This window comes from Rutilus rutilus, assembly GCF_951802725.1.
Source record: "Rutilus rutilus genome assembly, chromosome: 3".
NCBI lineage: Eukaryota > Metazoa > Chordata > Actinopteri > Cypriniformes > Leuciscidae > Rutilus > Rutilus rutilus.
Window position 1 is genome coordinate 4,041,811 of NC_140211.1, and position 20,182 is coordinate 4,061,992.

Genomic DNA, 20,182 nt, shown 5'->3' on the forward strand with positions numbered 1-20,182 from the left:
GTTTGACTCTCCTCCGCGGTTTGACTCTCCTCCGCGGTTTGACTCTCCTCCGCGGTTTGACTCTCCGCCGCGGTTTGACTCTCCTCCGCCGCGGTTTGACTCTCCGCCACGGTTTGACTCTCCTCCGCCGCAGTTTGACTCTCCTCCGCCGCGGTTTGACTCTCCTCCGCGGTTTGACTCTCCGCCGCGGTTTGACTCTCCTCCGCCGCGGTTTGACTCTCCTCCGCCGCGGTTTGACTCTCCTCCGCGGTTTGACTCTCCGCCGCGGTTTGACTCTCCTCCGCGGTTTGACTCTCCTCCGCAGTTTGACTCTCCGCCGCCGCGGTTTGACTCTCCTCCGCGGTTTGACTCTCCTCCGCGGTTTGACTCTCCTCCGCCGCGGTTTGACTCTCCTCCGCCGCGGTTTGACTCTCCTCCGCGGTTTGACTCTCCGCCGCGGTTTGACTCTCCGCCGCGGTTTGACTCTCCTCCGCAGTTTGACTCTCCGCCGCCGCGGTTTGACTCTCCTCCGCGGTTTGACTCTCCTCCGCGGTTTGACTCTCCTCCGCGGTTTGACTCTCCTCCGCGGTTTGACTCTCCGCCGCCGCGGTTTGACTCTCCTCCGCGGTTTGACTCTCCTCCGCGGTTTGACTCTCCTCCGCGGTTTGACTCTCCCCCGCGGTTTGACTCTCCGCCGCCGCGGTTTGACTCTCCGCCGCCGCGGTTTGACTCTCCTCCGCGGTTTGACTCTCCTCCGCTGTTTGACTCTCCGCCGCGGTTTGACTCTCCTCCGCCGCGGTTTGACTCTCCTCCGCGGTTTGACTCTCCGCCGCTGTTTGACTCTCCTCCGCCGCGGTTTGACTCTCCTCCGCGGTTTGACTCTCCGCCGCGGTTTGACTCTCCTCCTCCGCAGTTTGACTCTCCTCCGCCGCGGTTTGACTCTCCTCCGCCGCGGTTTGACTCTCCTCCGCCGCGGTTTGACTCTCCTCCGCGGTTTGACTCTCCGCCGCGGTTTGACTTTCTGGTTGCTGTGCTGTGGAGGTTGCTATAATACAAATTTACTTTCATTTAAAATCTGTACATATTAACAAAGAAATATAGATGTATTCTAAATATTCATAATTTCTAAACCAAAACATTACTTACATTTTGTCAAGATAAATTCATAGGCCCTCCGCATCTTCTCCAAAAGAATTTTAGTGACAGGAGTGGGGTCCAGATGGGTGATTATTTCTGCAACCCATTTATTCGAAGCCCTTTTATCTGGCTTGCCAATAAATAAAATCGGCTTGTATCCCACAGCTTCAAGTTTACTCACCTGAAATGAACAAAAGCAGTAATAACACATTAGTTAAACAAACCCACTGAATTATTCTAAACATCAATACTGTATAAAGCAATTTTAATTTAAGGACATTTAATGGAGTTGGAGTACAATGCAAGAAAATGTGTCGTAACCTGTTTCATTATAATTATTTTAGAAGAAACATTACTGAATAATGAACTGTATACAATCAATGGCCAGTTTCAGATATAGCCAGAGGTACTCCTGCAGTTTCTGCCATTGCCATCATGACTTACTTACTTGACAGAGAACACAACTTATTGTTTCTCTTTAGCACAATTTATAGGTAAAGATGGATTCTTCTATGAATTAAATAATAAGACTATGTTTTTAAAGGCCAGATCACATTGGTACTTGTCTGATATTCAGTATGAGAAAAACACGGGCATTCAACTTCACGTAACACTAACTTGTGAAATATTAATACTTTTACTTACTGCAATACGGGCAGAATCAATTATACGCCCAGCATTTCTGCATTTAAGGACAGATTTCCCCCATTGGCTATCCAGTGACACCACTTTTTCTTTAATTTTCTTTTTGGTGGACAGGCTTGCAAAACAGACATGGCAAGTTTTCCTGCTTGCCTGATTGGGAGTCTGGCAAGAAGGGCAGGGCCTGAATTTTGGCCTTGTCATGACTAGACACCAAATATACACAAAAACAGACAGAAAGACTCACAACAAAGAGATGGACAGATAAAACAAATATATATGTGTAAACAGAGATAGAGAGAGAGAGAGAGAGAGAGAGAGAGAGAGAGAGAGAGAGAGCGAGAGAGCGAGAGAGAGAGACTGATGAGTACAGGTTAACAAGACGGACGTGGCTCTTAAAAGTGCCTTTGTTTGTGTGTGTGTGTGTGTGTGTGTGTGTGTGTGTGTGTGTGTGTGTGTGGTGTGGGGTTAGAATAAAATGAAATTGAAGCTGCCAAATTTGAAGGACCTAAAGGAAAAAACAACAACAGATTTGAACATTTTACACCAGTATTCTCTTCATCTGTGTTGCCAGAATGGGCTAGAGTGTATTGATTTTATACAGTTCAATAAACAAGAAGTTAATATTGTTAATTACATTTTAGACCAAAAAAATTAATAATGTAAGTTTTGCTCTATTTCGCCAAAAAAAGCCAAAGCCACAGCAGAACTTTTAAATATATATACCCATATATATATATATGAATCAGTCAATAAGTTATACTTATTACATTAATTATACACATTGTTTTATTTCATATTGAAAACTTGTGATGAGCCACAAGGTTGTAGTTATGAATTAATCTGTATTGTTTATTACAGATTTATTTGGGTGTTTATTATATAATTTTGTGTGGATTTTAAACAATTACTGGGCTGTAAAACAAACCAATCTGGCAACACCGTTCTTCATCTGAACATTTATAATGTTGGATAATAATTGTGGGCCAATGTAATACTGGAAATCTTACATTCCCCTATAATTGTACCTTGCATGATTATATGCGACAAAAATTAACTTTCAGTATTTGATTAGCTAACTTTGCTAGCCTGCACATTTGGTGTAGCAAGCTATATGTTTTTATAATGTCTTCATTATCAGTTATCTTCAATATCATTTACCGTCATAAGAAAAAATTGCCACCTTACACGTCTAAAGGTTCTAAACACAACTTATTGTCCTGATTCAAAAGTTTTTGATGTGTACATTTAAGAATAGTATCCATCTCTATTAATTAACTCTTCTACTTACCGAGTGGAAAATCGCAACGGACCTTGGGATCGCCCCATACAGTGACGTCAGCGTTATTAATTAAGAGGATTTAATAAATATAAATAAATAAATAAATAAACAAAACTTTGATTAATTGAACACAATCGTAGCATATTATATTTATTAACATCAACAAACAACCTCCGATAAAAATACGTTATCCAGCATGCTCTAAGCAGTGTTACCTATGGCAAGAAAACGCTTAAATGCTTACTTGAACGCGCCATGGAGTGTTGTTAAACTCACCTCTGAATGCCGTGTTACCTGCAGTTGAGCGTTGTTTTGGTTAAACTCACCTCTGAATGCCGTTGCTCACCATGTGCGTTGTTAAACTCACCGCTGAATGCTGTTGCTCACCACAATGAGCGTTGTTAAACTCATCGCTGAATGCTGTTGCTCACCATATGCGTTGTTAAACTCACCGCTGAATGCAGTTGCCTATGAACGCGCTAAACCTTTGCGCAGAGGGCACTTTGATATCAGATTGCGAGAGGTTTTGAACATCACAAACTAGTTGGAGGGCCAGATAAAGATAATCTGGGGGCTGCCATTTGACTAGCCCTGGCATAGATCATTTACTGTAGATTATTCCTTTTAATTTTGTATTTATTGTAGTCTCGACCCATTCATCGCAGACAACGGGCTGCGTTATGCTTACCCAAAACGTCAAATTTCAACGCCGCAGGCTCCAGTTCAGAGTTCTATAGAAGTCTATCGGACTACCCTGCACGTTGAAAATTGACGCTAAAGGTATACCCAGATCGTTGAAAAGTGACGCCAAGGGGTCCTGGCCAAGCGTCCATATGTGACGAGTTGGGAGTGAGAATGTGTTGTTTTTAGAGTGTGCCCGGCTCTGTGCGCACACACAGAAAACAGCTCGCAAGTTCGAGTCTTCTTGCGCTTGATGTTTAAACTGACAGTACTTAAAACCATGCAAATGATAAACTTTTACTCTATGCTGGTTAAACTTTGCAATTAATCCGCGAATCACAAGCGTTATGGGCTGGGGGGCAGCTGGCCCGTACGGATCATGAATCACGAATCAACTACCTATTCTTGACATCCCACATCCTGCGATGTGACTATTGTGGATGCGCACACAAAAAATATCGATGCTAAAACGATACATTGTGCAGCCCTACTTGACATTACAGAGGAGATTCCTTGATATCCACTTTGATATCAATGTAAGTGACGCCTTTGTATGTGCCCTTGGTTCCATACTCAAACACACTGCCGTTCTTGCAGGTCATCTTCACTGTGCCAGTGTAAGGCAGGTCAAAAGTGGCTCTGCCAATAGTGATTGAAACATGCAGCTTCTTCCCTGGTGGGACTTCTAAATCTGTAGACAGAGTTTCGGTTCTCTCATCTGTGTACTCCTGACCGTAAGTGCTTTCATTTCCAATGGTGACACTGGATCCTGCAGTACCTTCAGCAATCTCTGGAATCCCAGCCTTCACTTCCATACTAAATGTTGCAGATAAACTTCCACTCACAGACCATGAAGATGTTTTGATCACTTTCTTTGAGGTTTCAATTTTTTGTTTTTGTGTGGTGGAGGAGTCGTTCCTGAAAGTGAGGGATTTGATTTCTTCTACTGTCACCTGTGGTATCAGTTGTTGGAGAGTGGGATAGTGGACATCGGTGAGAACTGCTGATTCAACTGCTTCGAGAAACATGAATCCCATGCAGTCAATGTCATGACCACCTCTTCCTACAACTCCCAAACAATATCCAGAGCCGACATCCATGGGAAATTCTCTTCTTAAACCCTGGCTTGTCATCTTTGCAAAAAATTCTCTCCCCTGACTGGTCTTGAATTTGATGGCTCCAAGACGTGTTCCTTCTCTGTTCGCCCACAGGGACAGTGAGGTGAAACACTCACCAGGCTGGAACTTGAACTCTTGATACGGTCCTTGTGCATCAAAGGTTAGACTTCGTCCACCAAATTCATCAACTCTCCCATCTGTAAGCCAGACCTTGACAGCCTTCACCTGCGATTCTCCTTCCCAGACTCCGATCTTCTCTAAAGTGGCACCGTTGTCCACACCAGTAAATGAGAATGGATTACCTCCATGTCCACCAATTTGTTGAAGAGTTGTTGTGTCAGACATCAAATCTGAAAATAATATAAATATACATTTTTATAATTTTATATTAATTATATAAATTTAATTATATAAATTTAATATAAAAATAATATCAGATCAGAATTAGCATCAGCTTTACAACTTTATTGCAGTGTTTCCCAGCCCAGTTTCTGGAGACACAACAACAGCACACGCTGGACTTCTTTCTTAAATTATCCATTCATTTCGGGTCTTGGAGTATCTACTAATAAGCTGACTTGAATCAGGTGTGTCTGAATAGGCAAGCATGCTAAATGTGCAGTTCTGGCATTCCTCTGGGAACAGAGTTGGGAAACATTAGCCGCTTTTCCACTGTCAGGCCGAACAGATCTAACTGTGGTAAGGAATGGTTATATGGCCTGTAGGGCTGAGCAAATATGGGCAGAACTCTTTACTGCCCTAGGACTTCAAAAAGCCTTTTAAAGGTATACATGTGAATTAAACGTGGCACAATGGCCTTCATCATCACAGTATGCTAATGCCTATCTAGTGCAAGGGATTCATCAATATGCTGATTGAGGACTGTTGGGACACTCCAGGCACAGGACGGTTCTGCCGGGAGAGACAGAGTCGTTTGCACCTCATTGACACGTCTGTACCATTTGTCTGTATATTTAAACGCAACTTAACTTTGCCTGCTTTAAAACCAGAGAAACTGATAATTTTGCAGTGGTCTCTTATTTTTTTCCAGAGCTGTATATATGTGTGAACATACATTCACATTTATATGGGAACATGTATGTGTAATATATGTAAACAAAGGATAAAACTTTGTGAATATTACATGTAATGCTATTTTTGTCTTCATTTATATATGCATTTAATATACAGCCATGCATGGTCAATGCATATATTGCAGTATATTGACAAATATAAGCACTAGTTTCCCATATATGGAAATGTATTATGAAATATATCACATTTTCTGTATATTCCCATATCTATTTTTTATTTTTTATTAAAGGGGTGATGAACTGAGAAATCAAATTTTCCTTGAGCTTTTGACATATAAGAGATCATCATACTATAATAATATCCTGTAAGTTTCAGAACTGAAAACTACCTTGTTAGTCCAATAAAAGCTTTTATAGACATCAGGCTCAGCAAACGACTCGTTTTTCAAAGTGGGGAACTATGACGTCAAAGAGGATAAAACACCGCCTCCACAAAAGAAGATCAACGCCTACTTCAACACGGCCTGTTTAGCCCCGCCCACCGATTCGCCCAAACATGCTAAATAACATAGGACGACATGATGATTGCTAAACCGGATCGAGCTACTTCCAAGCAATAAACATGCTGTTTACTAAATATTGTGCAGTGCCTGGTTGTGGAAGAAGACAGTCTGCATAAGCTTCCTTCGGATTCCAGCATGGTTAAACTTTATTAAATCAGTCAATCACAATTTCCCGACGGATCTGCCAGCAACATGTAAGTAACCATGTGTATTCTAATGCCTGATCTGCGATCAGTGATTTCTGATGTGTAATTATTCAAGTTCAGATATCTTTCTCTTAAAATCGTTCAATACTGTTTATGCATCAGTGACTAAACGATCAACTTCACATAATTTCTCGCAGTATTATGAAAATAATCTTTTTTAAACTGTTATTAAATTATATACAGAAAGCGATCAAAGAACGATCCCTTTCCAATCGCCCAAGCTGTCAATCAAACAGCACAGCGCGAGCCGCGAGAGCTTATCTGGACACTTACCAAACTCGTGATGAAACAATGACACTGTTACACTACACAACGAAGCTCTTACTGTGTATTCACATCGTGTTTGCATTGTGATTTGGTGTAAGCATTTGTGAGAGTGCAAAAATTGCGTTGCAATGATAAGATCTTTATTCATGCGATCAACAGACTGTCTGTCATCTGCTCAGTCAAAGCTCATCATGCTGCAACCTTTCATGTGATGGAATAGATTTAAATATAATGCTTTAAACGATACTTTTCACGATTTGTTAATCTCGATAGCTGTAATAGTAAAAACGTAGTAGGCTAAAAGTTTTCGAGAGAGTTCATGTAATACTAGCTATTTCATATGCAAGCATGTCAGCCAATCACAGCAGTGGGCGTTTGCACTGCAGTCTCACAGCAGACACGCCCCTTAAAACGGAGCGTTCAAATCTGAGGCTGAAATCAGGCTTGGAAAAATGGCTTTTATTTATAAATTATGACAATTTTTGATGTAAAAATCATACTAACATTATAAGGGCACCCCAGGCAACATTATAAAATAATAAAACAATCCAGTTCATGACCCCTTTAAAGGGTTTATACACTCTTATTGGATATTTTTATTTCAGAAATGTTGGGGCCTGCAGGAATTGCAAAAATAAAAATTTTCAAAACATCTTACATATCGGTTTGAATTATCAACACTCAGTTCACTGAGGATTGAAGTGTGGTTATATCATGCCAAGATCATTAGAGCTGCCTGAGCAAAACGTGGCTCAAAAATTCATAAAGTAATTTACTGACTCACATTTCATTCGAGGAAGATGCACCATGCTGTCGTCACTGATGTCAGAGTCACAATGAATTTGTTAGTGTCTCTTAATCCAGTCTCAGTCAGAGATGTGCTGTCAGACTCTTCAAAACCTACAGAGAGAAGTGACACAAATCAGGATGAGTAGATCCTCACCATGTCTTCCAGTAAAATGTAAAACGCGGTATGTTTGTACAGAATACGAGACAGAGTTCTTTAGTAACTAGATTTAGTAAAAATCTATATACGACAAAAGAATTACAGAAATAAACTAGATTTTTTGAATTACAGAAATCTAGAATTACAGAAATAATGGATTCTAAACCTTAAATAAATTCCACAGTCAAGAGCTTGAAGCATATGAGGGAGAAATCAAAATTGTGCTTTGTTGGTTTTGCATTCTTGTAGATAATTTCTTGTTAGTATAGCTATGTAACTTTTTTTATTTTACTACCCATCAAGAGCCAGCTGATGGGTCACTGGTGTTCAGAGGGCTCCTGATTGTCCTATGGTGACAACCCCACAGACTTCTTCCAAGCATGCTTTGTAAGTTACGTATTTTCTCAAAGGACCATGACAACATAATTATTTTATTATTTGATATTCCAGGGATCCAGAGTGCACCGGTGCACCTAACGTCCTCGCATCCGCTGCCTCTCCACGAACTAAGCGTTTGTTCTCCTTTGACGGAACTCACACTCATGGGAACTCACACTCTTCTCTCACGCGGTGCCACAGCTCGCACAACACTACAGCCCTGCTTAATTGTGACGACGGAGGACAGAATTAAACATTCAAACGTAGCCTGCAGTTAACTATTTTTGTGAGCTCATCTAAAGTGAGGACTAGTTATGCTTTATAAAGCATTTATAAAGGAGATTTATAGACTCAGTTTTCTTCTAAACAGAAAAAGGAAACACAACACAGCGATAGAGAACATAGAAATATTAATCAGCCTTTAAATCTCCTTTGTAAATGCTTTACAAGGCATAACTAGTCCTCACTTTAGATGAGCTCACAAACATAGTGAACTGACCACTACTAAATGCTTTATAACTACCTGAATTACAGTAGAAATACATGTTAATAACACACTAAGTAACTATTACTATATGTCTGAATAATAATGTATTTAAACAGTTTATTAATCATTTACTTACACTTTCTAAGTTATCTTATGAACCACTGACCATGTAAATAATGCAATACTTCATTTAGAAATAATAAGTTGATCATTAATTAAGTATGAAAATACAATTATTAAACACATTATAGATATGCTTATAAATCAAGAACAAAGCATTTATAGCTGTAATTATAAACTGCTTATTAATGTCTATGAATGCTTTATAAATGACGAGTTAACTGTTTACTAATGCTTAACTAATGATTAATAGCGTGCAGTTATTATAAAGTGTTACCACCTTGGTTTATATAGTGCTTTTTAATACAGATTATTTCAAGGCAGCTTTACAGTGATAACAGGAAAATAACGCAAACAAAGTTTGCTTCTCCCGTACAGCAGATCTAGAAGAAAATAGTGCCATAGTCCAGCTTAAGTTCAGTGATGGGTTATTTTTGTTGTAAATAAGTTATTAATTTAGTATTTATATATAGCACTCTGGATATAACAGTGATGTCATCGTCCAAATGTCATTCATGCACAAACTATTCATGGAGCACAAGCAAAAGTGTTTGTCAGTTGATGGTAGCAATCTTCCACTAAACTATGGCATGTTTCATGTTTTCACCATGAATGAAACTGAGAAATGTCTTCTTTAATGTGAATTTTACATAAAATATTGCTATTTTAATAAACCTGTATACATATCATTACTAATTTTGGCCAAAAAAAAAAAAAAAAAAAAAAGACATATATCCCCCCCAAACCTGCACAAAGAGTAAAACATGAATTAAAAAGTGATAGTAGGCCTAAATGCTCTAAAAATCTGACATGATTGTTACAAAATCACACTGTCCGCGGCCTCTGGAGAACTCAGCACTGCTAGCATAAAGTTTAAAAATTATAGTATCTTACTACTATGCATTAGATAAACTTCATTCATTCCATCACTTTACCTCTGTCTTTATCCCCTTTTATCCTCTTCTCTTCTTTTTGGCACTGTATCTATCGCAGACTATAATGCTAATTTATAATGCGTCATGTAAATTCGGCCATCCATCACAATCAGTAACTTTCACCGTGTCTAGACAGGGGAGCCTGAGTGTGTTAAGCGCCCTCAAACAAAAGCAATGCTGTTCTACATTGGATGCGGCGAGAAGCGACGATACACAACAAATTACCAACAACTGATCGAGCACGCTCTGTTTCTGACGCACTTCAAGCACTCGCTGGGCGGGGAGATTGATGCGCCGGACCGGAGTCGGGGGACTTAGTTAAGTGTTGTTGTTGTTTTTTTGGTTTTTTTTTGTGCTTTATTTGGTAGTATTTCGAATTAATGAGTTTAAAATAGTATTAGTAAAAAAAAATAAAGAAAATCATTTTGGCGCCCCTATGGCTGAGTGGCGCCCCTAGCATTTGCCTATACATAGTTCCCACATGACGTCACAACATACGGGCATTTGCCCACCCGGCGCCATTTCTGAGGGCAGAACACAACATTCTTACAATGCAGAACATGAGAAGAAAAAGCTGAAACGGAAATTTTGTGATTAAAAAGTGAAAATGGTCATCTCCTGCTGGGTCAATGGATGTTCCAATCGTGCCGGAGGTTCAGTTCAATTTAGTTTTTTAGCATTTGCCGACCCGGCGCCATTTCTGTGGGCAGAACAATAGTAGAAGAAGCTGAAGCGAGTTCATTTCGTGATAAAAAGTGAAAATGGGGATCTCCTGCTGGGTCAATGGATGTTTAAATCGTGTCGGAGGTTCAGTTAAATTTGGATTTTACAGTATACCCGTCATTAGACTTCGTGAATGTGAGAAGACTAAGCTTTTGTCAGAACAACGACGGAGGTTATGGCTGGCGAGGATAAACAGGAAAGAAACTCCCTCAAAACACGCAAGAATTTGTTGTTTTTTATTGCGAGTGTACACAAATATAAGTTAACACTTTGCAGTTTGAATTATGTCCTGTATGAACAAAATGACGAGACATTAAAAACATACAAAAACAACATTGTTTCCACTGTTCGATCGCGCCCGCGACTCTCACACACACACACACACACACACACACATTCCAGCACGGCAATCTCAGATTATGTCCCTAAAGAACCCGCGCATAAAGTAGTTCCGCATTACATTAATTAATTTGCACGCGAGGTTTATTTATTTTCATACCGTGTATATTCATATTCATGCACATATTTCCAGGCTCGGAATTGCTCACATGTATTAAAACTCCTAGCCAATACCAGATAATGATACACATGATAATACTGTATCTGAGGCAAAGCTGCATAATCAGTGCTCAGTGCTTCCTTTGTTAGCGCATACGGATCCACACCATTTATGACTGAAATTTTCGCATTGTACCTCTCTCTGTCTTGTGTTAATAGAGTCTCTTTATAATCTCTGTCACTTTGTCTCTTCATGATTTTCGTAACATTATAAATGGAAAGAAATATTCGAAATTTGCTTGTAAAACTCATAGACAGTATGGTAAAACATTGTAAACACAGTAGCTTTTGCCCTCAAAGATGGCGTCTCCGGGGAGGTCACGTGACATTATTTGGCCTGTGGGAACTATAGCTGTGTCCCAATGTTGAAGGCTGCATCCTTCGAAGGACGCAGACTTCAAGGATGCAGCCTATGCGTCCTCTGAAGGACGCACCATGCGGCCTTCCTAGGATTTCCTAATTGTGCAACCAGGTGTTCCCGATCACCGCTCCTGGCGCCAAGCAACGGTGCGAGAGGACAGCTGCTATCCTGATCATTCATTTTGATAACTGAGTAAACAGCTATGGAGCCAGAATTGGCTATTGTCATTTTTATGTTTTATATTTTACTGGAGGTCATGGTGTGCCCCGGCGCTGCCGAATCATGCATTTTCGGTTTAGCCCTGTTTGAATACAAAACCCAATTTAATATAAAAAGTCCAGTATTTCTCGCGCTCGTCATCTGCAGCTGTCACGGTTGCCAGGCGACAAGAACAATCCTTCGTAGGCTAGACCGGTCCGAACGCTTCAGATGCGCCCTTTGATATGGGACGCTGCTGTAGTAATTTGTTAATATTGTGACAATAAGCCTACATTTTGTTACTTTAATTTTCGGAACTGCATATTTCGCTAAGTATTCACCATAGACTGTAAAAAAATAGGTATTCACTTACAAATGTGAAGTAACCTGAAGTACTTTTTTCCCTCACATCACAATGTGCATACATTACACTACACAAAAGTATATAATGTAACAACCAGATATTACTGTATATTGAAAATATACAGAAGTAAAATGCAACATAGCCTACGCAGTAATGCAGTAGTAGCCTAATATAAATGCAGTAGTTATTAAAAGTACTTTTTTCAGAAAGCCGTCGATTGAATCAGCCCTGCAAACCTGTTGGTAGACAACTTAGTGGATAGTGGAAATATGCACTCCAACGCTCTGGAGACCATCCCCGATGATGTCCCACCAGCAGGAGGCATTACCAGGGGCAGCCCATCCCGGTCCAGCAGCTCAGCTCAATAGAGTCTACATCATTTTTTTCTTATTTTATGTATTGTAAAATTAAATGTTTATGTTGATTTTGATATGTTTAAAGTATTTTGTAAATAGTTGGAAAAAGTACTTTAATGTAGCCTAAAGAACAAATGATTTTCATTTACCAATTTTATTTGAAAAAATAAAAAGGTATAGAATTTGTTTCATGCAGAAAGTATTACTGTCATTACAAAAATAAACAATGTCCAGAACAATTCATTCTCTTTTATTTACACAATTAAAGTTGCATAAAAATAAATGTACATAATTTTTCTTTTAAAAAATAAAAGTGAAAAAAGTTAAACAAGAATATGTAGAAAATATATATATTTTTCAATCATTCTCTCAAGAAGAGAAAACAGCCTGTCCATCCTCTCCCTTCTTTCCTGTGCACTCCTCGCCTCTGCCTCCCTCTCTAGTTGCATTTCTTCTCTGATAAAGTCCAAAAACTCGTCCTGTCTCGCCGCCTTCGTGCTGGTGCTCCTGCTGGTGCTACTGGTGCTGCTGCCCCTGGCTCCTCCTCACCGTGGGCACCCACTACTGAACTCGGCCCTGGTGTGTCCTCAGGGATTGAGGCGATAAGGACAGGGGGGTTGGTGCAATGCCTCTGTCCCAACACCTCATCCATGAGGACAAACCAGGGCCAAGCTTCAGCAGCGGGTTTCCCACTCACACCCTCTCCTGTCCCAGGACACTTGCAATCCTAAAGGCAGAGCAAATGAACCATGGCTTGTAAACAACAATAGGACAATACATTTCAGCAAAGATGTGTGTATTACTTCTCTTTATATATATATATATATATATATATATAGACCCATTTTTTCCTAAATTGTTCCACAAAAGCAGAAAAGGGTACTTAACACAGAGGAGCAATCTTAAGTGCATTGTTAACACTGCAAAATATGACACATCAAGACATGCATACAAAATACTTAAGAAATCATATTTCTGTATACAAAAATTTGGTTAAAACCACATACCTTGCATGACAGCACTACAAAAACATAAAAGTGAAACCCCATTGCCTTATCTACTGCTTTTCTTATTGTTTTGGGCTTTATTGGGTGAGTGATATTTCTTATAATACACAAGTGCAAATATTACAAATAGGTCGTTAAACTACGTTATTACCACAAGTTTTGCCTAAAACTACCTGATAAATGAAGCCATGCAATGGTGACGAAGGAGTTAAGAAGTTTATAAGAAAATTTAACTCTGGCTTCGCTAGCTATTTAAGTAAATGAAAACATAATACTTACATTTAAATGTGAATTTGCTGTCCTCCACCGATCTCTAGTCTCGGCCGCCTTTAAAAATAAATAAATAAATGCTGTCGTCAACGGCGCGCAATGACTTATGGGGTAGAATAGGGTAGGATAGGCCGCTAAGTGTCCATTTATGTATCCTTCTTTTCACGGGGAAACGAAGGGTGCATTTGGCGTCGCTTTTGAATCAGGGAAGCCTTCATCGCGGCGCGATGACGCAACCGGCCTTCGAATACGGCCTTCGAAGGATGGAGAATTGAATTGGGACAGCCTTCATCGCGCCGCGGTGACGCAATCGGCCTTCAAATGCGACCTTCCAAGGATGCAGCCTTTGAATTGGGACGTCCTTCGTCGCGCCGCGGTGACGCAATCGGCCTTCAAATACGGCCATCCGGCCTTCAAATACGGCCTTCGAAGGAGGCAGCCTTCACTTTGGGACACAGCTTATGTATTCCGCGGGCCGGCTACATTCGCAGGCAACATTCTTATGCTGCGTTTTATTATTTAACCGTGTCGGAGTTCCGACTAGAAAGACAAACGTAGCCTAGCAACACACACCAACACGCCCCCTTTCCTCGGATTTTGCCGCTCGGAAGTTTGGACAACCGTGAGGACACCGAGCAAGAATTCCGATACGGAATCCAAGATGGCTGCGCCCTATGTGACTTGTTTTCATTGTTTGTGTACCGCTTTGGTTGTTTAAATGACGTTGTTTAAATTTTAATCACTCGTCGTATTACTGCAATACCTTACTGCGTCCGTATCACTGCCTGTGGGTATGGGAATCGGTCTTGTTGTGAGTGCAATATTGAATGAAGCCTTGTTTCAAACAGGTGTTACTAATGTGGCTAGCGTTGCTAACAGAAGGTAAACTAGTTACTAGGTGAAGCACATAGTGTTACTTATTTTGGAGCGCCTGGTACTCGGCCAGTGCTACATAGCAACAGCTTTCCGGGTGGCGTCCATGTTTTTCTCCGACTCGGACGCGCAAAACATACCAGAACGCTTGAAGTGTGTAAGTGACGTCATATCCGAGGTCCGAGTCGGTTCGTTGACAATAATAGAACGCACCATAATAGGCTATATAGCGTTACGCGTGTGTGTCAATCAACATTGCAGTTCCCGCAACCTCTGCCAAAAGTGTGTTCATCGTTTAGAATGTTAAGCTTACAAAATGTTTATCATAAATTTAAAAAAGAGCCGCTACTGATTCAAGGCAATACAATTTACAGAGCACTGCTGAGACCGTTGTTTTTATTAAAAGTTTAAGTGGATATCCTTCTGGTGTTTTCTAAAAAAAATACAGGCCTATTGAAACCATAGCCTAATTAACAAATAGTAACAGCCGAATCGATCTAAAATCAGACTGATGTTTTTGAAAAATTATCATAAAGTTGCATAAAATCAATTTAATTATTTATCCCATCTAAATAGTTATTTTCAGTTAGATTTAGATTCCTTACCTGAACGAAATGACTGGGAATCTGGGATTATGAAACCTGGGTGTTCCTGTCTTCAGAAAAGATTGATCTCTCCAATAATATCCCTGAGACACGCCATTAAATACAGCGGCTGAGTTTCATGTTTACAGATATGGGAGTGGCTAAGAAAGGGGGGTTGTGGTTTTCCTGGTTTCGCTTTAGCTTGGTTTGTTTTTTCCACTGCAGTTAGGGTAGAGTGGGGGAAAACGCCCCCCTTAAGGAAACTGTGACATTATAGTGAAACAAAACATAAATGTGACTATAATTGCCATCCCGGTTTAGAGTGACTATGGCAGGAGTTATTCACCAAATATTACAATTGCTCAGCCTTCATAATTAATTACTATTTTGACTGAAAATATTTTTGTACAAAGGGGGCGTTTTGCCCCAGCGGTGGGGTAACACGCAAGGTGGGGTAAAATGCCCCCTTTCTTACCAACCAGTTTGCTTCATAGATCAACAGCAAAATTAACAGACAATAGTTTTTAATCTCTAAAAGTAAAAGGCAAGTAATGTATCAACATGTATACATATATGAATATATATATATATATATATATATATATATATATATATATATATATATATATATATATATATATATTTATTTCAGCAATGTCCAAAATAGCCAAATTGAACTACCTTCCATCGGTGAGCTAACTAGCAAGCTAGCTAGTTAATGCTCACTTGAGGTAATTTTTTCATGTTTTGTTCAAATATTTAGATTTTACCACCTTATAGTGCATTAAGTATTTACTGCATTAACTTCACTATTCATCTATCATACATCACTGCGATATCCTGCAGAACAATATTCTCTTAAACACTTGTTTTGTTTTGCTGCAGGTCTCAGTTTTGTGGAAGTTTATTCAACCTCTTATGCCTAAATTCTGGAGCTTTTTCCAATTTGAAAACATCAGGGACTGAGGCCAAAATATGTAACATTAATCTAGCTTAACATGTAATTTCTAAATGAAACAAAGGAATGGAGTTGATGTGGGGGATGGACGGTATTTAGAGATGGGCGTGATTCATATTTTAAAGCTTCTGATTGGTCCGCCTACAAGTCAGTGAATGTGTAATGTAGCCAATGAGGTCACTCTATGGGTTGAAGACTCACAATCAGAGCCTCGTTCTTCCCTTTTGAAATTAGCATAGAGCAGCGCATAAAGCCCGCCTGCAGTGATTCAGCTTTATTGTACTCTGAGTTTCTCTGACTGAAGCATCATGCCTGAACCAGCGAAGTCCGCACCCAAGAAGGGCTCGAAGAAGGCCGTCACTAAAACCGCCGGCAAGGGCGGAAAGAAGCGCAGAAAGTCCAGGAAGGAGAGCTACGCGATCTACGTGTACAAAGTCCTGAAGCAGGTTCATCCCGACACCGGGATCTCCTCCAAGGCGATGGGAATCATGAACTCTTTCGTCAACGACATCTTCGAGCGCATCGCCGGTGAAGCGTCTCGTCTCGCTCACTACAACAAGCGCTCCACCATCACATCTCGAGAGATCCAGACCGCCGTGCGTCTGCTGCTGCCCGGAGAGCTGGCCAAACACGCCGTGTCTGAGGGCACAAAGGCGGTGACCAAATACACCAGCTCCAAGTAGAGGAGTCGGCTCAACACACACAAAGGCTCTTTTAAGAGCCACACATATTATCTGTGAAAAGAGCTTTGATCATACATTATCTTCTCAGGCAAAAGTAAAACCTATCATCCGTCCTTCTGTGTTTATTGTTGATGGAAAAGTTACAAGCATTTTTCTTCTGATTAAGATTATATGTATTTACACTTAACAGCTTATTGGCTTTGATCTTCAGCTAATGTGATTAAGCTCAAAACATTTTCAACATTTAGCTTTGAATATTGTTTTTCTGCACAATCAACTTTGTTTTACAGTAGCAGAAACTCTTCTGAGAAATACTCTCAACACTATTGTTGATCCTGTAGAGGAAGATGATGATGATGAAGATGTGAAACTTGTGCTCCAGTAGTGCTGGGATTTACACACATGATCATGTCAACGTTCACATCTTCCTCCACCAAACACAAACCACAGAACAGATTTCCACTGTGAGTAACATTTATTATATGAGCTTCATAATGAAACCATTATGACACTTTCTTTTTTCTTTGTTGTCTACTCTTTTTAATTAAATTGCTTGTGTCGTGTGTCTGTGTGTCATGTGTAAGACTATGTACAGTTGTACAGTATGTTTCTATTTATTCCTGTAGCCTCTTGGCCAGGGCATGTTTGTACATGAGAAGTGGTTCTCAAACAGTTTACATAAATAAAGGGTAAAAAACAAAAAAACAAAACAATTGAATTACTATATAATTTTACCCAATGCTTCTCTTTTAGTCTTTTAGTCAAGCCAAAAAAAAAACATTCATTAAATTATTTAACAAAGTAATTTGATTATAGTCTTGATCAGAGGCAAGTATTGCTGGTTCAACTCTTTCTGAGAGTTTGAGTGAGTTATAAACTGCAGTCAAATACATTTATTTTCTTTGTGCCCGAGTGTCTTTAAAGGGAAACTGTCAACAAAGAATTTGGTGAAATGCTTTCAAATTATTTAATTACAGACATATATAGCCTAATGATATATTAAATTATGACTGAAACATTAAGACATTGTTTTTGAAATACTTGATGGTTTACAAATGTGAAAAACCAAGAAAAACACCTCTAATAAACACTTAATTTCAACAGTTATTCATTTATACAGAATAAAACTATAACTAGAACAAGCAACAATATCATTGTCAAGCTTTCACTACTGAAGAACAGACTAACAACACAAGGTTATGACAAATATAAAGCTTATTTAAAGAAGAACGAACTACAATATTTTCAAACCATGTTAAAGGACAAATAAATGCTGACAGAACATTCAAACATGTGGACAGAATTAACTCTTTAATATCAGATTGAAGTTTCTTCCTCTGTTACGGCGTACTGACTCTGGTCTTCAGCAGATGAAACTGAAATACACATAAATCAGTGATTCAGTGAGGGGATATGTGGAGAGAGAGAGAGATGGAGAGAGAGAGAGAGAAAGAGATGGAGAGAGAGAGATATGGAGAGAGAGAGAGAGATGGAGAGAGAGAGATAAGTTTTACCTCTCGCTCTGTAACATTTGTAAAGCAGCACGACTGTTGCTAGCAGAAACGGAGAAGCGGCCAGAAGAGAACTGAGGATTTTGAGGACAGAAATCTGACCTGAACGTGACACTGGAAAACAGAAACACAAGAACATTATTGAGCAACATTACAGAGCTCTGAAGGGCTTTCAGAAAGTTTCTCGAGGAACCCAAAGTTTGTGAGTGAATATAAAAGCTTTGAAATATTTTTCCTCCCATCTCATATTATTCCACCACCATTCCCTCTTACAGCTCTGTGTTAAAGGAAGAGTTCGTTCAAAAATATATAATCTGCCAAATTTACTGACCTTCATGTTGTTCAAACCTGTTTGAATTTCTTTCTTGTGTGGAAAATAAAAGATATTTTGAAGGAACTTTTAGTTTCATTGTATGGAGAAAAACAACAACCTCCAAATACCTTCTTATATGCTCCACAGAATAAAGAAAGTCACACATGGTTGGAATAGCCGCTTTCCGACCGAGTAGTTACAGGAACTTAGTTATAGGAACTGTCCACTTCTAAACAGTTATAGGAACTACTCTCCCCCAAACTCAGTTTTGCTGTTTGCGTTCGCACTGGCTAAGTGGCCATAGGAACTGGTAGCAGGGGTAAGGGAGTAACGCAAGCTTTTACTTTGACGGCCCGACGGACCTTTATTTTGGCGGCGCTGAGAACGCCAGAGCAAACAATGCATTCTCTGTGTTTATTAGTTAGCGATCTGTCTAACAGTACTGTTTAATATGTTATTAGATAGAACTGTTATAGAAAGTAGACAGTATATGAAAAAAAGGTTATTAGCCTATGCCGTGTGGTTGATGTCCAGTGTTGCTAGCTGGGCAGATAAACATAATCATGTTTGACTTGGTCCCCTCAAAGTTGCGTTGGATTTTCTCTTCAGCATAAAGGTTTGGAGGCCCATCTATCACTGTTTTCCATGTTTGTATAGTTAGTTTCTGGAGTAAATATATAGGCTATAATCTGTGTGTTTACATTCTAACTGTTTTAAAAATGGCGGGTGCTGGTGTTCCGCGTGCGTTCGGTCAATCAGCGTACACTAACGTCATGGGTAGTTCCTATAGTGCTGGTTTAGACCCTACTCTGAAGTAGGACCTAAATTAGTTCCTCCAAATGGAGTTCCTAGAACTAAAATCGTTCCTAGTTCCTGCGGTGCGAACACGCCGACATCCGGGTACTTTAGCCAATACGCTGATTTCACACAGCCGTTATTTTGAAATCGAAAGCGAGGCTCCGGTGGGAAGAAAACCGGAAGTGTCGCCTTTAATCACAGGAGAGTCGTGAATGCGATGGCGTATTGTTGTGTTTAATGATGTTGTGTCAATTCTAAAACTGTACATACATTTCTTTTATACTTTAGACTATATACAGTGAAATTCATTTATAAATAAAATATTTTTTTTTATATATAATTCAGAAAGTAAAAAAAGCAGCAGGAATGAACTATATACATATCCTATATTGGATATTAACATCCAATAGTGTAAATCGCGGCAGCAGCTTCAGGTTGGTAGTCCAAGGCATTGTTGTTTATCTTTACTTCCGGTTTTCTTCCCACCGGAGCCTCACTTTCAAATTCAAAATGGCGGCTGCGTGAAATCAGCGTATAGTTCTAGGAACTGTGAAAAGGTTCCTCCGGTCGGAAAACAGCTAATGACATGAGGGGGAGTAAATTATGACATCATAGAATATTAATATAAGTTATTCATTTTAATGTTTAAGAGGGACGTACAATTGTTTTCCTCTTCAGACCAAAACTGTATGTTTGACACTGAACATATATGAGCACAATCAGATTCATTCCTGCTGCTTTCAAATGAAAAACTGAATTTATGAAAAGTCAGATTTTAACAGGAAAGTCTCTCACAGTCTCTTGATTTCATTGAATTGAGTGATGGTTTTATAAGGTGTTGATTTCACTA

The 20,182-nt window shown here is 39.7% G+C and overlaps 3 protein-coding genes across 3 annotated transcripts in view; 1 reads left to right on the forward strand and 2 right to left on the reverse strand.

The window, feature by feature from the left end:
• Nucleotides 1-4,050: 4,050 nt before the first annotated feature.
• On the reverse strand, nucleotides 4,051-7,719 carry LOC311287902 (aerolysin-like protein). The gene is made up of 2 exons (XM_084405021.1): nucleotides 7,694-7,719; nucleotides 4,051-5,189 (listed from the first exon to the last, which is right to left on the reverse strand). Exons 1-2 carry the CDS (start codon nucleotides 7,716-7,718, stop codon nucleotides 4,219-4,221), a joined length of 996 nt encoding a protein of 331 aa, XP_084261147.1. The 5' UTR covers nucleotide 7,719; the 3' UTR covers nucleotides 4,051-4,218.
• Nucleotides 7,720-16,323: 8,604 nt separating this feature from the next.
• On the forward strand, nucleotides 16,324-16,741 carry LOC311287924 (histone H2B-like). Its single transcript, XM_084405043.1, has one exon. It carries the CDS (start codon nucleotides 16,336-16,338, stop codon nucleotides 16,708-16,710), a length of 375 nt encoding a protein of 124 aa, XP_084261169.1. The 5' UTR covers nucleotides 16,324-16,335; the 3' UTR covers nucleotides 16,711-16,741.
• A 1,175-nt stretch (nucleotides 16,742-17,916) lies between these two features.
• Nucleotides 17,917-20,182, reverse strand: part of LOC311288453 (Fc receptor-like protein 5) — a 36,129-nt gene continuing 33,863 nt past the window's right edge. The window contains exons 8-9 of the mRNA XM_084405872.1: nucleotides 18,225-18,335; nucleotides 17,917-18,086 (exon numbers count right to left, since the gene is read on the reverse strand). Coding sequence (XP_084261998.1) covers nucleotides 18,028-18,086; nucleotides 18,225-18,335 — 170 coding nt within the window. The 3' untranslated portion in view covers nucleotides 17,917-18,027. The remainder of the gene's footprint in view (nucleotides 18,087-18,224; nucleotides 18,336-20,182) is intronic.